The sequence below is a fragment of the Rhineura floridana genome, chromosome 3, assembly GCF_030035675.1.
Source record: "Rhineura floridana isolate rRhiFlo1 chromosome 3, rRhiFlo1.hap2, whole genome shotgun sequence".
In the NCBI taxonomy this organism is placed as follows: domain Eukaryota; kingdom Metazoa; phylum Chordata; class Lepidosauria; order Squamata; family Rhineuridae; genus Rhineura; species Rhineura floridana.
This window is the reverse complement of record NC_084482.1, coordinates 139820987-139837544: the sequence shown is the minus strand read 5'-3', so window position 1 is coordinate 139837544 and position 16558 is coordinate 139820987. Positions and strand designations below refer to the sequence as shown.

Here is a 16558-nt window from a genome sequence, read left to right as displayed (position 1 = left end):
TGTACAGAACTATACACAATTAGCCCTGTAAAACATGAAGCTGATAAATATATTAATCCCCTAAGAGACACTCGCTGAAATGATTTGGAAATATATTGCATCTTTGTTAAAAGAGAACAGTAAAATTGAGAACTGACGTTTAAAGATGCTGTCTTTATTAGCGCAAGACAAAAACCATTGAACTAACTTGACTATTTATAAAAATGTGAAGATTCCTTCATTATGTATATGAGATAGGAGGGGGAAAAAATGCTGTCCACATTCAGAAGACATTAAACTTACTCACCGGCACTCCAAGAACATGAGATAGCTGGTCTGCTTTTTTCTGACGAAGGCAGTTTCCTGCATTAGTGACAAATACTACAGGCACTAAAAATTCTCCCTGAGAATTAACTAGTTTTTGAAAAGCTTTTCTTGCACCTAGAATTGGTGTCTTTCCTCGTACCAATACTCCATCAATGTCAAAAAGAAAGCCAAAGGTAGGTTGTACATTGAGCTGAAATAAAAGGGGAGGGGAATTCATCAACAAAACTTCACTTGATCAAGCAAAGCTTACATTCACAACATCATTTATTTATTTGGTATATATCTCCCGTCTTTCCTCCAAGACACTCAAGATGGCATACATGGTTCTCTCCTCTCTCATTCTCTCTCACACCCCCTAAAATCCCACAATGCTGTAGCTTTAAATATTAAGTTTAGAATGAATGTTCTTTTGTCATAAGAGCCATTTTGTTAAACAATGTTTCATCACATGTTTGAACAATGTAAAAGATGAACATCAGATAAAGTGGTTCCCAAGAACAATATTGCTGGGCTTAATACCAGAGGCCAAAACACTGGGTTGCTTTCAAATACTGTATAAATATTTCCAGTTAATTATGTAATCTTTGCTTCAACTCAACATGCACTCAAAAAATGTCTCCTTCTAAAGCCAGTTTGGACTGTTCAAATGGGCACAGTTGGCAAGAAAGTAACAAAAACAAAAAATAGGTTTATCACCAAATCTTCCACTAATGGATTACAGGAGTAAGAAAGCACCCAGCACTGTTATTAAAGCTATCTACACAAGTTTCAAACATGCAGGAAGAATGTTTTGCTTCCATTTTTAAACACTGTAACTGTTTTGGAGACTCAGATAACATGTGTTGAACCACCCCACCGTGTATCTTCCACAATTCCAAGTAAGCAGTTTGTGGACTCTCACAAGTTTAAATGGCAGCTTCAGAGGTAGTGATGGGAGCACTGCTCTTTGAAAATAGACAGTACACATCCCGCTGCTTGCACACTCACACATCCACCAAGGAAATTACGGGGTCAGAGACACTGCCCCTCTTTGGACTTTCCTTGCAAAATATAAATGTTGCTTTCCTAGTGAGAATCGTCCCTTAATATTTATTTATTTATTGTATTTATATACCACCCCATAGTCGAAGCTCTCTGAGCGGTTTACAGCCACCAAAAACATTAAAACAAATATACAAATTTAAAACACATATTTTAAAAAAAAATTAATAGTTTTTTAAAAAACTCTTTCACCTCATCTTTAAAATAATGCTGCTTCCAGTGTTCGGGATGCCAGTGCTATAGCTTACATAGCTGAAACAGTACACGAGGAAACACGGACAAGAGGAAGGTATCAGCAGATACGAGGAACCCTGACATTTCCACCGGTACATAAATTCTTTTTAAAAGAAAGGGCCCCCAAAGCCCCAAACACAGGGGAATTCAGCCTGTGCACTTCACCACATTCACACCATACATTTATTCCATCATTATTCCACTTTAAACAGTCGTGGCTTCCCCCAAAGAATCCTGGTAAGTATAGTTTGTGAAGGATGCTCAGAGTTGTTAGGAGACTCCTGTTCTCCTCAGAGCTACAATTCCCAGAGTTCCCTGGAAAGAAGGACTGACTGTTAACCCACTCTGAAACTGTAGCTCTGTGAAGAGAATAAGAGTCTCCTAATAACTCTCACCAACCTTCGCAAACTACGCTTCCCAGGATTCTCTAATAAATTAAGTTTAACTTTTCTGGCAGCATAAGCTGATTCTCCTCTAACACAAATAGCTTAGAGAGAGAATAACTAAATTTAACTACATAGACTAGTACAAACACAGTGTTCATTGTAATACTTCATTTAAAACATCTGATCAAGGAAGTCTTATAATTAACATTTGAATATTTCTTCCTATATAATATTTTTGTGTTATGCTACATGCTTCTGTGCAGAAGCGTTCATGCGCAGCATGCTGCTGCAAGGCAGCGGTGGCGATAGCACTGCCACTGCGCAAGTCATGCAAGGCGCCTGGTGGTGGCAGCAGCAGTGGTGCCCGGTGGCAGCGGTAGTGCCCACGGTGAGCAGGTGAATGAGTGAGTGGGATGGTGATGAGAGAGGTGCCGGGAGCCAGCGGGGTCTGGCCCTCGGTCAGTCGGTGGGTGGTGGAGGGGGGACCATAGGGGGAGACCCAAGGGGGGGAAGGAGGAGGACCTGGGAGATCCATGGAGGGGGGGATCCATGGGGATCCAATCTCAAAGGATTCTGAGGCATGAAGAGCAACAGCCGGTTTTAAGGCAGAGCAAGAGACTTTGCGAGAAAGTCAAGCCATACGTCAGCAGCTTGAAGACATGCTTAGGCAGAATAAGCCAGGGAATTTAGTTCTTAGAAAGCATAGACAGAATGAGTCGAAAGGCTTTTGAAGTTGCTGTAACTTTAATAAAAAGAGAAAAACTCACAGAACCAAGTGCGCCTGGATTACTTGGCTTTGGGCAGGACAAGAGGGAGCACTGGCAAACCATGCAGGGGTGCACTGGTGACAGTAGGCGGAGTTGGCAAGTGAAGCGTGCAGTGGCAGAGTCCCTAGATTTAAAGGCTATATTTCCCTGGCAATAAGGTATGGACATGTTTAAAACATACCAACAGCCATTGCCTCCGTTTTATAGAACCACTAGAATATCTGAGCAGATTAGCATACGGTCATGCAGGGATTTCAACATCTCATCAATAGTTCTAAGTTTGTCACAATATTTTCAGACCTTTGCTTGTGGTGAGAGGTTGACTATTTTGTCTCTGTCTCACATTACGCTATCAAAGGTGGAAGAGTTCACACGTGTGAGCACTACTGCATCCCTAGCTACAATCAGCCCCTCACAGTGACAAAGAAAACAATTTAAGGGTCCATGTTATGCCTGCTCCATCCATTTTCAAGTAATACTCACTACCGAATTTCTTCATGAAGCCATGTAAGTATAGGTACGTGGCCACATGCAAAAAGGTTAGTGGGAATTAGCCTGCACACATGGTAAGCTTGCACATATTTTAATGTTCATAGTCTGTTTATTCAAGGTCTTTATATATCACCCTTCGTAATATTTATCCCAGACCAAATTACATTGTATTCTTTCATCCCAAGGAAGCTTACAGTTGGACTTTTGTCAATTCCTGGGATCACAGTATGCAATGTGTGGTTTACAACCACATATCCTGTTCTACAGTGGAGAGATATTAAGGAACCATCCAACAATATATGTAGAACATTGAGGCTATTCTGGAGCCAATGAAGAGTCTTTCTGAAGGATGCTTTAAATGATCCGAGTTTGAGAACTCTCTCATTATTAATTAAATTTCTATTTTCTAAGTGATTTACATACACCAATAGATCAGTATAAGAAACAGAATACAAATATACATTCAAAACCAATCAATACTCTGATTTATATCACTATTAATTTCCACATTTAAATAACATAATTAAATATCAATCTTAAACAATAACATAAGTAAACAACAAAGGACCACAAAGCAAACCATGTAAAAACCATCAAAATACAACAAGATAAACAAATAACATAATTACAATATATATCATCATAAAAACCATATTACAATAAGAAACACATATAATAATAAAATCACCAAAATCATTCACAATCACGCATCATTCTATCCCTTTCTCCCAGAAGAAGCCCAGGGTGGCAAACAAGAGATAATACACTAAAAACATCTTAAAAACAAATAATCTTAAAAACATCTTTAAAAAAATTTAAAAACATCTTAAAAAGCAATTCCAAAACAGACACAGACTGGGATAAGGTCTCTACTTAAAAGGATTTTTAAAAGAGGAAGGTCTTCAGCAGGTAGCGAAAAGATAACAGAGGTGGTGCCTAGTAAGGGAATGCCAAAGGGTAGGTGCACAACATTAAAGGTCTACTTCCTATGTTGTTCAGAATAGACCTCCTGATGGTATCTGCACAAGGCTCTCACCTGCAGAGCACAGTAATCAGCTTGGTACATAAGGGGTAAGATGATCATAACACTACAACTTGTAGACATCCAATGAAGCTGAATGTTGGAAGAATCCGGACAGACAAAAAAAGTACTTCTTCACACCGCGCTTAGTTAAATTTGTGCTAGCTGTAAAAGAGGATTAGACAAATTCATGGAGGATAAGGCTATCAATACTCTGCCTCCACAGTCAGAGGCAGAATGGTTCTGAATGCCAGTTGCTGAAAACCATGCCGGGGGGGTGCTCTTGTGCTTAGGCCCTGTTTGCAGGCTTCCCATAGGTATCTAGTTGGCCACTGTGAGAAGAAGATGTTGGACTAGATGGACCACTGGCCTGATCAAGCAGGCTCTTATGTTCTTATAAGAAGTAGTTACCATAGAATCAAAGAATAGTAGAGTTGGAAGGGGCCTGTAAAGCCATCAAGCCCAACCCCCTGCACAATGCAGGAATCCAAATCAAAGTATTCCCAACAGATGGCTGTCCAGATGCCTCTTGAAGGCCTCCAGTGTCGGAGAGCCCACTACCTCTCTAGGTAATTGGTTCCATTGTCACATGGCTCTAACGGTTAGGAAGTTTTTCCTGAAGTCCAGTCGAAATCCAGCTTCCTGCAACTTGAGCCCATTATTCCGTGTCCTGCACTCTGGACGATCGAGAAGAGATCCCGGCCCTCCTCTATGTGACAACCTTTCATGTACTTGAAGAATGCTATCATATCTCCCCTCAGTCTTCTCTTCTCCAGGCTAAACATGTCCAGTTCTTTCAGTCTGTCCTCATAGGGCTTTGTTTCCAGTCTCCTGATCATCCTTGTTGCCCTCCTCTGAACCTGTTCCAGTTTGTCTGCATCCTTCTTGAAGTGCGGAGACCAGAACTGGATGCAGTACTCAAGATGAGGCCTAACCAGTGCTGAATAGAGGGGAACTAATCGTTCACGTGATTTGGAAATTATACTGCTGTTAATGCAGCCCAAAATATGGCGAGGCTGTCTTATCTGGGGCAGCTCAGGACTTCATTGCCGCCATGACAACAATGGGGCTGTCTCAATTTTCTACTGGCCCAACGCATGTGTCGGGACATAGTCTTGATTTGATCTTCGCCACTGGACATGGAGATGGTGATCTGCAGGTGGGGTGTTTTTCATCTACCCCATTGTCATGGACAGATCACCGCCTGCTGAGATTTAGGCTTACGGCGTCCCTTTCCCTCTGCAAAGGTGGGGGACCCATTAAGTTGGTCCGCTCCCGGAGACTAATGGATCCTCTGGGTTTTCAGGAGGCTCTGGGAGACTTTCCGGCTGATAAGACTAGTGCTCCTGTCGAGGCCCTGGTCGAACTGTGGAATACGGAAATGACCCGGGCTGTTGACACGATCGCTCCTGCGCGCCCCCTTCAATGTAGAGCTCATACAGCTCTGTGGTATACCCCGGAGCTGAGAGTGATGAAACAAGAGAGGAGGAGGCTTGAGTGCAGATGGAGGCGAACTCCTGACGGATGCAATTATGCTTTGGTAAGTGCCTCCACTAAGTTGTATATAGAAGCGGTAAGGGCAGCAAAAAAGTGTTATTTTGCTGCCACTATTAGATCACCTTTATGCCGCCCAGTGGAGCTTTTTAAGATAGTACGAGGGCTTTTACACTCTGGCCCTCAGGACACCACAGAGTCATCTGAAGCCCGCTGCAACGAGTTTGCGGGGCACTTCCAAAATAAAATCACATGCATCCGTAGGGATCTCGACTCTAATGTTAGGACAGTTGAATCCATTGAGGTACCTGGATCACGGTCTTGTCCTCAATTATTGGATGAGTTTCAGTTGGTGCAGCTTGAGGAAGTTGACAAGATGCTTGGACTGGTGCGTGCAACCACGTCGGTACTGGACCCTTGCCCCTCTTGGCTAGTAAAAGCTAGCCGGGCTGGAACTGCCGGCTGGGCCAAGGAAGTGATCAATGCCCCATTGAGAGAGGGAGTTGTCCCTCGCTGTCTCAAGGAGGCTGTAGTGAGACCCCTTTTGAAGAGGTCGTCCTTGGATCCAGATAATTTGAACAACTATCGACCGGTAGCGAATGTCCCATTTCTGGGCAAGGTCTTGGAACGGGTGGTTGCCAGCCAGCTCCAGGCGCTCTTGGATGAAACCGATTATCTTGATCCGTTTCAATCCGGTTTTAGGCCTGGTTTTGGCACAGAAACAGCCTTGGTTGCCCTGTACGATGACCTTTGTCGGGAGAGGGACAGGGGGAGTGTAACTCTGTTGATTCTCCTTGATCTCTCAGCTGCTTTTGATACCATCAACCATGGTATCCTTCTGGAGAGACTCGCGGAGTTGGGAGTCGGGGGTACTGCTTGGCAGTGGCTCCGCTCCTACTTGGCGGATCGTCTCCAGAAGGTAGTGCTTGGGGAGCATTGCTCGATACCCTGGACTCTCCATTGTGGAGTCCCTCAGGGATCGGTTCTGTCCCCCATGCTTTTCAACATCTACATGAAGCCTCTGGGTGCGGTCATCAGGAGTTTTGGAGTGCGTTGCCATCAGTATGCTGATGACACGCAGCTCTATTACTCCTTTTCATCTGCTTCAGGTGAGGCTGTTGATGTGCTGAACCATTGCCTGGCCACGATAATGGACTGGATGGGAGCTAATAAACTGAAACTCAATCCAGACAAGACTGAGACGCTGTTGGTGAGTGCCTTTTCCGCACAGATGGAGAATGTTCATCCGGTTCTGGATGGGGTTACACTCCCCCTGAAGGAACAGGTTCGTAGTTTGGGGGTTCTTTTCGATCCTTCCTTGTCACTTGAGGCTCAGGTAGCCTAGGTGGCTCGGAATGCGTTCTACCATCTTCAATTGGTAGCCCAACTACGCCCCTATCTGTGCGGTGACGACCTCGCCTCAGTTGTTCATGCTCTAGTGACCTCTAGACTGGATTACTGTAATGCACTCTACATGGGGCTGCCCTTGAAAACGGTTCGGAAGCTGCAGCTAGTGCAAAACGCAGCAGCCAGACTGTTGACGAGGACCAATCGGTCCTCACATATTACACCTGTTCTGGCCTGCTTGCACTGGTTGCCGATTTGTTTCCGGGCCAGATTCAAGGTGCTGGTATTGACCTATAAAGCCTTACACGGTGTGGGCCCGCAATACCTGATGGAACACCTCTCCCGCTATGAACCTACCCGTGCACTTCGTTCGACATCTAAGGCCCTCCTCCGAGTACCGACTCATCGAGAAGCTCGGAGGGTAATGACAAGATCCAGGGCCTTTTCGGTGATGGCCCCCAAATTGTGGAACAGTCTCCCCGAGGAGGTACGCCTGGCGCCTACGTTGTTATCCTTTCGGCGCCAGGCTAAAACCTTCCTATTCTCCCAGGCATTTTAATGCATTTTATATATTTTAATGTTTTAATGTTTTAGTTATCTCAATACTGTTTAGTGTTATTATGTATCTTATTTTATATCTAGTGATTTTTGTTGATTTATTGTATTATTATATGTTGTACACCGCCCAGGGAGCCATTGGCTATGGGCGGTTTATAAATGAAATTAAATAAATAAAATAAATAAATAAATAATATTTGCCTTTTTTGCAGCCACATCACACTGTTGGCTCATATTCAGTTTGTGATCAACAACAATTCCAAGATCCTTCTCACATCATATTGCTGAGCCAAGTATCCCCCATCTTATAACTGTGCATTTGGCTTCTTTTTCCTAGGTGTAGATCTTTGCATTTATCCCTGTTGAATTTCATTCTGTTGTTTTCAGCCCAATGCTCCACCCTATCAAGGTCCTTTTGAATTTTGTTTCTGTCTTCCACGGTATTAGCTGTGCCCCCCAATTTTGTATCATCTGTAAATTTGGTAAGCATACCCTCTACCTCCTCATCCAAGTCATTAATAAAAATGTTGAAGAGCCCTGGGTCCAGGACCGAGCCCTGTGGTACCCCACTCGTTACTTCCACCCAGTTTGAGAAGGAACCATTGATAAACACTCTTTGAGTATGATTCTGGAGCCAACTGTGGATCCACCTGATAGTTCCATCCAGCCCACATTTAGCTAGCTTGCTAATCAGAATATCATCAAGATATTTGTTATCTTCAACAAAAAAATCATTTCTCAAGTTCATTTACTCATACATTGTATCTCAATATCTTATAGTCGTGGGCCTGATTTCTGGAGAGTTTTAGTGCACATTTGTTCACAAGGAGTACATGATAGTATTTACATGTAGTCAGTCAACTTGGTTCAACTTGCTATTCCCAATAAAGAAGAAAGTAATTTCTGGTGTTTCCATTTGCTATAGCAATGATGAGAAGCCTTCTACAAGTTTGAGAGTGAAAGTCTGAAGTGGGCAGCCTCCTCTACTGCATGATTTAGAACCCTGCACAACCCTGCACAAACCGAGGCCTGATTGCTGCGCCCTCACTGACTATTTGATGAGAAGATTGAGGACAGCTAACTTTGAAGATGTGAAGTAACTGGATATTTTTACTTGGCCTACTTGTGAGCTTTTTCCTCACTTATTTGTGACCTTTTTGCTCACTGAAATGTTGATATATGTTAAATGAACTTTAACGGTTGATATTTTTAGTGTTATGTTGTAGGGATATTATACTTTTTATTACAGTATACAGCCAAAAGAGTGGCTGTATACTATAGCCAGCATGGATTTTTCACATTCCGCAATGTTAAATTGAAAATACCCCCCATGCCATTCTGATGCTTCCCATAAACTCATTTCAAAACAAAACCTTACAAAATGTATAGTCCTGAACTCAGAAACACTTTCTTAACAACCCTCTCAATTTTCATGGCGATACACAAAACAGTCAGAGAGAATCAAGAGTTCAAAGTCTAAAAAGAGGGGAAAACCCAGAGCCCTTTTGGACTTTTTTCTCTCTGAGTTCTCATAATCTGTTGAAGTTCATTAAATATCAGCCATGTTCACAGAGTACCTGTAATCCTATTACTGACCTTGCCCCATACCCTGACCTTCATCTTCTGCAGTTTAAAAGTTTAAAAAACGCCTGGTTGATTTTTAATTAATTTAAGAAATTTTGCATTGAACTGAATGATAGTGTCAGGCATGCTCAGTAAGAACCAACTGTCAGTGTTCTAAAAGCCAGACTCACAGCTGCTTGGCTTGCCTCATCAGGGTCCCACACCCACACCAGACTTTGATTTCACTTGAGACAGTCATGGCTTTCCCCAAAGAATCCTGGGAAGTGTAGTTTGTGAAGGGTGCTGAGAGGAGACTCCTATTCCCCTGACAGAGCTCCAGTGGCTAGAGCAGTTTAACAGTCAGCCACTCTGATTGAAGGTCTGTGAGGGGAATAGGGCGTCTCCTAGCAACTCTTAGCACCCTTCACTAACTACTCTTCCCAGGATTCTTTGAGAGAAGCCATGACTGTCCAAAGTGAAATAAAGGTCTGGTGTGGATGTGGCCAGGGACAACTTTGGTTTAAATGTGGATGGGAGGCTACATGTGCCTGCTGTAGAATAAAAAGGTGGGGGGAACGCTGAAAAGCATTGATACTGTTCACAATGTTTTCCTTTTGGAAAGGAAAGGGGCTTTACCTCTGCCCAGTGCCCACCCAACCAATCTCCTCCCCTCCCCCTCCCCCCCTGCTCCTCCCCCGGGTCAGTGTTGGACTACAACCTGGGAGACCAGGGTTCAAATTCCCACACAGCCGTGAAGCTCACTGCGTGACCTTGGGCCAGTCACTGCCTCTCAGCCTCAGAGGAAGGCAATGGTAAAACCACCATATGCTCAGAGGCACGTTACCAAATTCTTCCAAGCTACACAGGAAATGGATTGGACTGTGAAAGACCAACCTAAATTGTGTTTGCATTTTTGACAAATTTGTAGGGCAGTACAATATCTCAGAGAGGAGGTCAGGTCTCCTGCTCCCCTGGTGCATTCACTGTAGCTGCCCCATTTCCCTGCCTTTTAAAATTTGATAGAAATATCTGTGGGCTATAGGTACGTTCTTAAACCGCAAGGTTTTTTGCCTATTAGTGAATATAATATATAATTGTACTACTGTATTTAGACTGTTTTTATATGAACTGCTTTGAATAGATGTATTGGTGGAAAATGCGTTATACAGTAGGGCCCCGCTTACCGGCACTTTGCTTATTCCGCTAATGCGGCGGCTTTCATTTCCCGTTTTAAAGCCGCTTCTGGGCCAAAAGCAAGATCTGGGCAGCCTTGCAAATAAGAATAATTTTTAAAAGGAGGTAGCAGCGAAGCAGGAGCCAAGAAAGGCAGGCAGGCAGGCTGGCTGCCAGGAAGGAAGGGGGAAAGCAGCCTTTCCTTGCAGTCTTGCTTCTTTTGCTTCAAAAAAAGTCCTCTCCTCTCGTTCTGAGCAAAGGCATTGTCAGCAGTGAGGAGACGGGAGTAATCCCCTCTTCTTCCTGGTAGCTCCACCCTCAGCCTCCTTTGGTGTTTCCCACGTTTTATAGGTAGACGCCTGCCCTTGCATGCCTGAAAAGACGCTTTGCCACTTCAACAAAAGTCCTTCCCTCTTTTTTGCAGCAAGGGGGAGGTGTAGTCTGTAGCAGCAGTGGGGAGCAGACAGCATCCAGGGAATAAAGACTTTAAAATAATATTATAATTCATTTTTTTAACTGTTCATGCCCCCCCCATTACTTCACGGTCCCCAGGTTGGGAATCACTGGGCTATAGCTTAGTGTCAGAGCACATGTTTTGCATTTAAAAGTCTCTGTTTCAGCCCTTTGTATGCCTAGGTAGGGCTGGAAGAAACTCCTGCTAGAAAACCTAAAGAGCCACTGCCAGTCAGTGTAGTCAAAACTGGGTTAGGTGAACTAATGGACTAACTTTGGATAAGGTAGTTTCTTGTGAGAAACACTGCTGTAGCAAATATACTCACTTCTGCACCCATTTGTGTACCCATTTTGACTAGTTCCAGAGACATTGGACCAGGCCCCATAGCTGATTTTCCTTACCCCAATGCAGCTTAATTAAAATCATTATATTGGGAATAGAAGACATCTTTCCATTTTTTGTAAGGTCCTTCAGAGACAGACCAGATTTGCAAACCAGACTGGGACATCACTACTCCCCATTTCTTTATCTTGAACCATACACCTGTCTCTCCTGTTTATACAAAGGAAACTTTGAATTGGCTAGACTCAATCAGCCCACATTTGTAGATTAGCTAATTAAATTGGGTTCACAGCAAATGTTATTTTTAACATTGATACAATTTACCACTATGCACAGATGTGAACTAAACACATTCTCATATTAATATAATCTAGGTTTTCATAATAAAATAGCAACTGATTGTATTTGATGTAGTTCTGCTAGATGTACCTATAATTGTTTCTCTTTGATGATAGGTTATATTTAATCAAAACTGTTGCAAAAGTTGCAATGTATGTTACTTTGGCATATGATTTATTGAAGTCTTTTATGTAGTTGGATATTTTGTAGAATTAAGCTTTGTCTTTCTTTAATAATTGAGAAAGCTAGCAATTTATGAATGTTTAGGAAAGTGTCATAAATTTATCTTTCAAAGGAAAATTTTAGTATAAATATTCCTTCCTTTGAGCATTTGTCCTTTCTGAGAGGCACCTATCACTTTGCTTGTGCCCTAGAGAGCCTTTTTGATCCAGGTAATTATGATTTAATAGGGTTTCTCAACTCTGCATCAAAAGTTTAGAATTATAACAACAGCAAGTGTATTTTATAATACTTCTATGTTATTGACTGATTTCATTTATTTTATTTTCTGTAATGTTTAAGTTCTGTTTAGTAAAGGAAATGTATTTCCCAGACTTATATGCCTAAGACTCATCCCTGAACCTTACATTTTCTGTGTGCTAATACATAGGGAGGTTAACTCCTTAATGTGACATCTGTGCAAAGGGAGCGAAAGTGAAGCTTAACTGCCAGACTCAGTATTTGCTATATCCACACAAACTCACACTTAAGAGTTTCACTCTGAACAGAGCAAATTTGCCATACTGTTCTGCCCAGAAACTACCACTTCTTGCTTCTGGCAAGTTCTGGGTGCAAGCAGTCCAAATCTGTGCCTGTTTATTTGGTAAGTCATACAGCATTTACTTCTATGAAGCAAGTGTTCTTCAACTGGAGACCTTATTCTTCCAGTATGTGATCATACTTAGTGTCCTTAAACAGAGTACAGGCGGCACCAACCAACACAGAAATGCTTAATTTCCCAATTGCTTTCCAAAGCACTAATGCTTTGGGGCTCTAAGACCAAAGATTTTGAATTATGCACCTGAGCAACATGACAACTCTGTTTTAACTGCTGAGAGTTACATATCAATTGAGATAGCAACCTATTAGTATGTATACTCAATTCAAAAAATGTATAAACAAGATGGGAATTGGAACCAGCCCTTTTTCTTGCTTTGAATTTACCATTCATTTATTTATATACTGCCTTTCTGCCAAGGCATCCAAAGCAGTTTACCATTTTTATATACCAAAACACATAAACGAGTATGTCAAAGACACTTTCACATTCCAGACTTGGGAACTACTAGTAAGAAAAATAACGTTCCAGGATGGTCATCACTCTTTTATATTGTTAAGCCAAGTCCCAGCAAACAGTGGGGACAGAGGGGGGAAAAGCCAAGAAAAAAGGGGGCAAGCAGGCTGGTGTTAGAGGTCTCCAGCACTGGGCAGCTGCCGAGGCCCTATTCGTTTATGAGTACTCACCACTGCCCATGCTAGCAAGCAAATGAGGGGATTTACTCCTCCACAGGCAGGGAAGCAGGCCATGGTGGAAAGGAGCAGCAGTGGGACTCTATTTGCCATCTCTCTCTGCGCAGCAGTGGGACTCAGGGCTTATCCAAACGGAGCGGGATAATCCACGGTTTCCATATTCGGTTTCTCATCTGATAGTCCTCGCTTTGCCTTTTAGTTCACTCTTTCCCAATTTAAAAAAATGCATTTTTGCACCCGCACACGCAGCGGTAAGACCCCTACATTCTTTTTGCTTTTTCCAAGCTCCGCCTCTAAAACCTCCCCCTATCAACCAGTTGGTCAGCAAAAAAATGACATATGCTCCTCTCCTTTTGCAACGAAGCACAATATGGCTGTAAAGGAGTTCTCGCTGCGGAAGGAAAGGGAGAAGGAGGAGGGTGGTCGGTTTCAGCCTGCCTCTGGAAAGCTTTGTCAATTTCATTACTCACTGAGGTTTTTGCTTCAAATCATTTTGCTGTGGGAAGGAAAGGGAGAAGGAGGGGGAGTTGACACGTTTCTTGCTTTTTTGGAGAAATAAGTGCAATTGCCAGCATGTGTATCTCCTTAAATATTCATAAAGGCAGAAAAGCATACATTTGTTTGCGTAATATCCCAAATACAAACAAGAAAGGGGCTGCTGGTCGGTTTCATGCCTGCCTCCAGAAAGCTTTGTTAATTTCATTCTACTCCCTGGGGAAGGAAAGGGAGAAGGGGGGGGTGACACATTTCTTGCTTTTTTGGAGAAATAAGTGCAATTGTCAGCGTGTGTATCTCCTTAAATATCCATAAAGGCAGAAAAGCATACATTCATTTAAGTGTAATATCGCAAATACTGCTGGTCGGTTTCACACCTGCCTCTGGAAAGCTTTGTCAATTTCATTCACACACCCTTCCTTCTCCCTTTCCTTCCCTCAGCAAAATGATTTGAAACAAAAACCCCAGCCAGTAGAATGAAATTGACAAACCTTTCTGGAGGCAGGTGTGAAACCCACTAGCAGCCCCTTTCTTGCTTGCTGTGCATTACAGATCTCACCCAGAGCGGCCGCCCAGTTTGCAGGCTGGCAAAAAATAAAATGCATCTGTGCAGTAGTTGCAGACCCCCCCCAACACCCCACCATTGCGATGATTGGTTCAATTTTCCCGGGCTTATTCTCGCACATGCGCAAAAGTTCAGATACGTGATTGGCTGGAATGAGGAGAAGGGGCAAGGGGAAACGCCCAAGAACCACCCATCAGCTGTAAAGTCCGCGGTATTGCATCCTACCTCCGGAAGGCACAGCAGATGATTCCCGATTTTAAACAGCAAATTGCATTTTTGCCGGTATTGCAAGGAGTGGATTTAACCCACGAAAATGCGTAACAGTGTGAGACGTCATTTGGATGACCAAAAAATAATGAACACACATAGTGGGTATGTCACACATTTTGCAGTCATCTGGATGAGCCCTCAGTAAGTAGCAGAGGCGGGTTCAGGCAGACCCATAGGCAGGGATGGGTTGGGGAGTGGGTTAAAAATTCCTCTTTCCCCCCCTTTTAAAATTTATTTATTTATTTAATTTGTATCCCGCCCTTCCTCCCAGCAGGAGCCCAGGGCGGCAAACAAAATTAATTTAATTGATTACAGATTTTTTTCTCCCCTGGTACTTTTTTGGTGCCCACCCATACATTTGGGCTGGCTATGAGCCTGGGTTCAAGGTATCACCTGCTGCTTCTGCTCAATCATCTGCTTCTTCTGGGTGGTGCCCAGCCCTGTCTGCTACACTGAGTACTACGCTGTTTCTTGAATCTGCCTCCCCCAAGGTTTCGTCTCTTCCCCTCTCCCCTCCAGCGTACAGCACCAGCAGCACCCCATCTGCAAGTAGCAGGACTTTGAGACATTTTCTTATAGGAAGAAAGTAAACACGAGAGATGGGAGCAAAAGTCAAGAAAGGGGGGAAATGAAAAATGCAGGAAAGAAAGAGACAAGCAGTAATTAGTGGTACATTCAGAAATGGGTGTTCCCTTGATGATAGTAACATCCAAAGCCCTCCCCCTTTTTTCTTTTGCTGCTGGATTGAGAATAAGATCCTTGTTAATACCTTCTCCTGCAACAACAGATATCCCTAGGAGCCAATCAGCATGAATGGGGAGTGTTAGCTACTGGGAAGAGTCTTCTCAGGGGCTGACTCCCCTCCTTTCACTCAGGTTGGCTGCAATCAGCAGGAAAGGACAAGGAAGAAGACTCTTCTCAGTGGCTTACAGATCCCCCCATGCAAATCAGCTGGTAGGATGCTGGAGACATAGGGACCCTGCTCTCAAAAAAGTACGGGGTCTAAGACCCCAAGACCCAGGAGGCGTACATCCCTGGTAAGATGGGGAAATTGGAAGAGGAGACATAAAGAAAGATGTGGGTAACTTGAAAAGAATGAAAAATTAATGGAATATCGTCCCTCTTCCCCAACATTTCTATTTTTTTAAATAAAATGTATATCCCGCCCTTCAATGGCCAATCAGCATTCCCAGGGAACTTACGAAACAAAGGAAGGAAAGGGGAGAATACCAAAGTTACAAAACAAATAAAAGGACAGCACTGGTTAAAAATGATAGTACTAGTTTAAGATCATAAAGCCTAAAAGGAAGCAACACTGTTTTTCGGCTCCCTCCCGCTCCGCACCAACTTCTTTCGTCTTCTTTGTCTTCGTCTTCTTAAAGTAACACACAACCAAACTCCTTGTTCAACTCCGTACAGCTAAGCGCACACACGAAGACTTGGTTCCCAGTGCCTAAAAGGTGTCCCGCTACAGGCTAGAAGCCCACTCTGTTCTCTCTCCCTCGCGGCGGCGGATGAGACGAGATGAGACAGACGCCCCAACGCCACCCAAAACAACCCTGCGAGAGGGAAGCGGACCCCAGCGCCAGTTACCTCCGTGCCCACGTCGCTCTTGGCGGCGGCGGCGGCAGGAACAGCGCTGCAAAGCCCACTCAGCCCCGGAGGTCGCGCGGCCACAGTTCTCTGGAGGGGCCGGCAAAGGAGTGGCGGCAGCAACAGCATTCCCCTCATGGCGGCCCCTTCGAGGAGCGGGCGCTCCCGGGAGCCCAAACACTGGCGGCGCCTCCTCCTCTGTCGGGTCTTGTCTTGTCCCAGCCAGAGTCCAGTCAGGCGCTGCCGCCGCGCCGGGCAACAGCGACGGCCGACACCGGCTTCACCTTACTCCTCGCTAACCCCTCCCCCTGGACGACGCTGCAACAGCGAGTAGAGCCTGCTCGGCATTTACCCCCCCCCGAGTTTTCTCGCCTCCGCCCCCGCGCGGGACGTGCTCCTGCAGTTACCGGGCAGTTCACCGTGGCGTCGCTTAACACCGCCCACCTGCTCTTTAAACAGCAGTTTCAAATCTCAAGCGGCCTTTTCCTCCAGTTCTTTTTAACTTCGGCAGGTTGCACTTCCTCGCATATATTACGTAGGGTTCCCTGCCTACTCCTGCTTCACCACTGAATCGGAGAAGCGAAGAAAGACGAATGTGGACGGCGGGTGAAAGGGAAAAACAATGCCCACATTTTGCAACAAAGGCAT

General features: G+C 44.1%; 1 protein-coding gene across 1 annotated transcript in view; it reads right to left on the bottom strand.

Moving 5' to 3' along the window:
- The window catches only part of LOC133380585 (haloacid dehalogenase-like hydrolase domain-containing 5), a 44808-nt gene extending 28259 nt beyond the window's left edge, over window positions 1-16549 (bottom strand). The window contains exons 1-2 of the mRNA XM_061618120.1: window positions 15911-16549; window positions 287-496 (exon numbers count right to left, since the gene is read on the bottom strand). Of these exons, the coding sequence (XP_061474104.1) occupies window positions 287-496; window positions 15911-16048 (348 nt within the window). The 5' untranslated portion in view covers window positions 16049-16549. The remainder of the gene's footprint in view (window positions 1-286; window positions 497-15910) is intronic.
- Window positions 16550-16558: the final 9 nt, after the last annotated feature.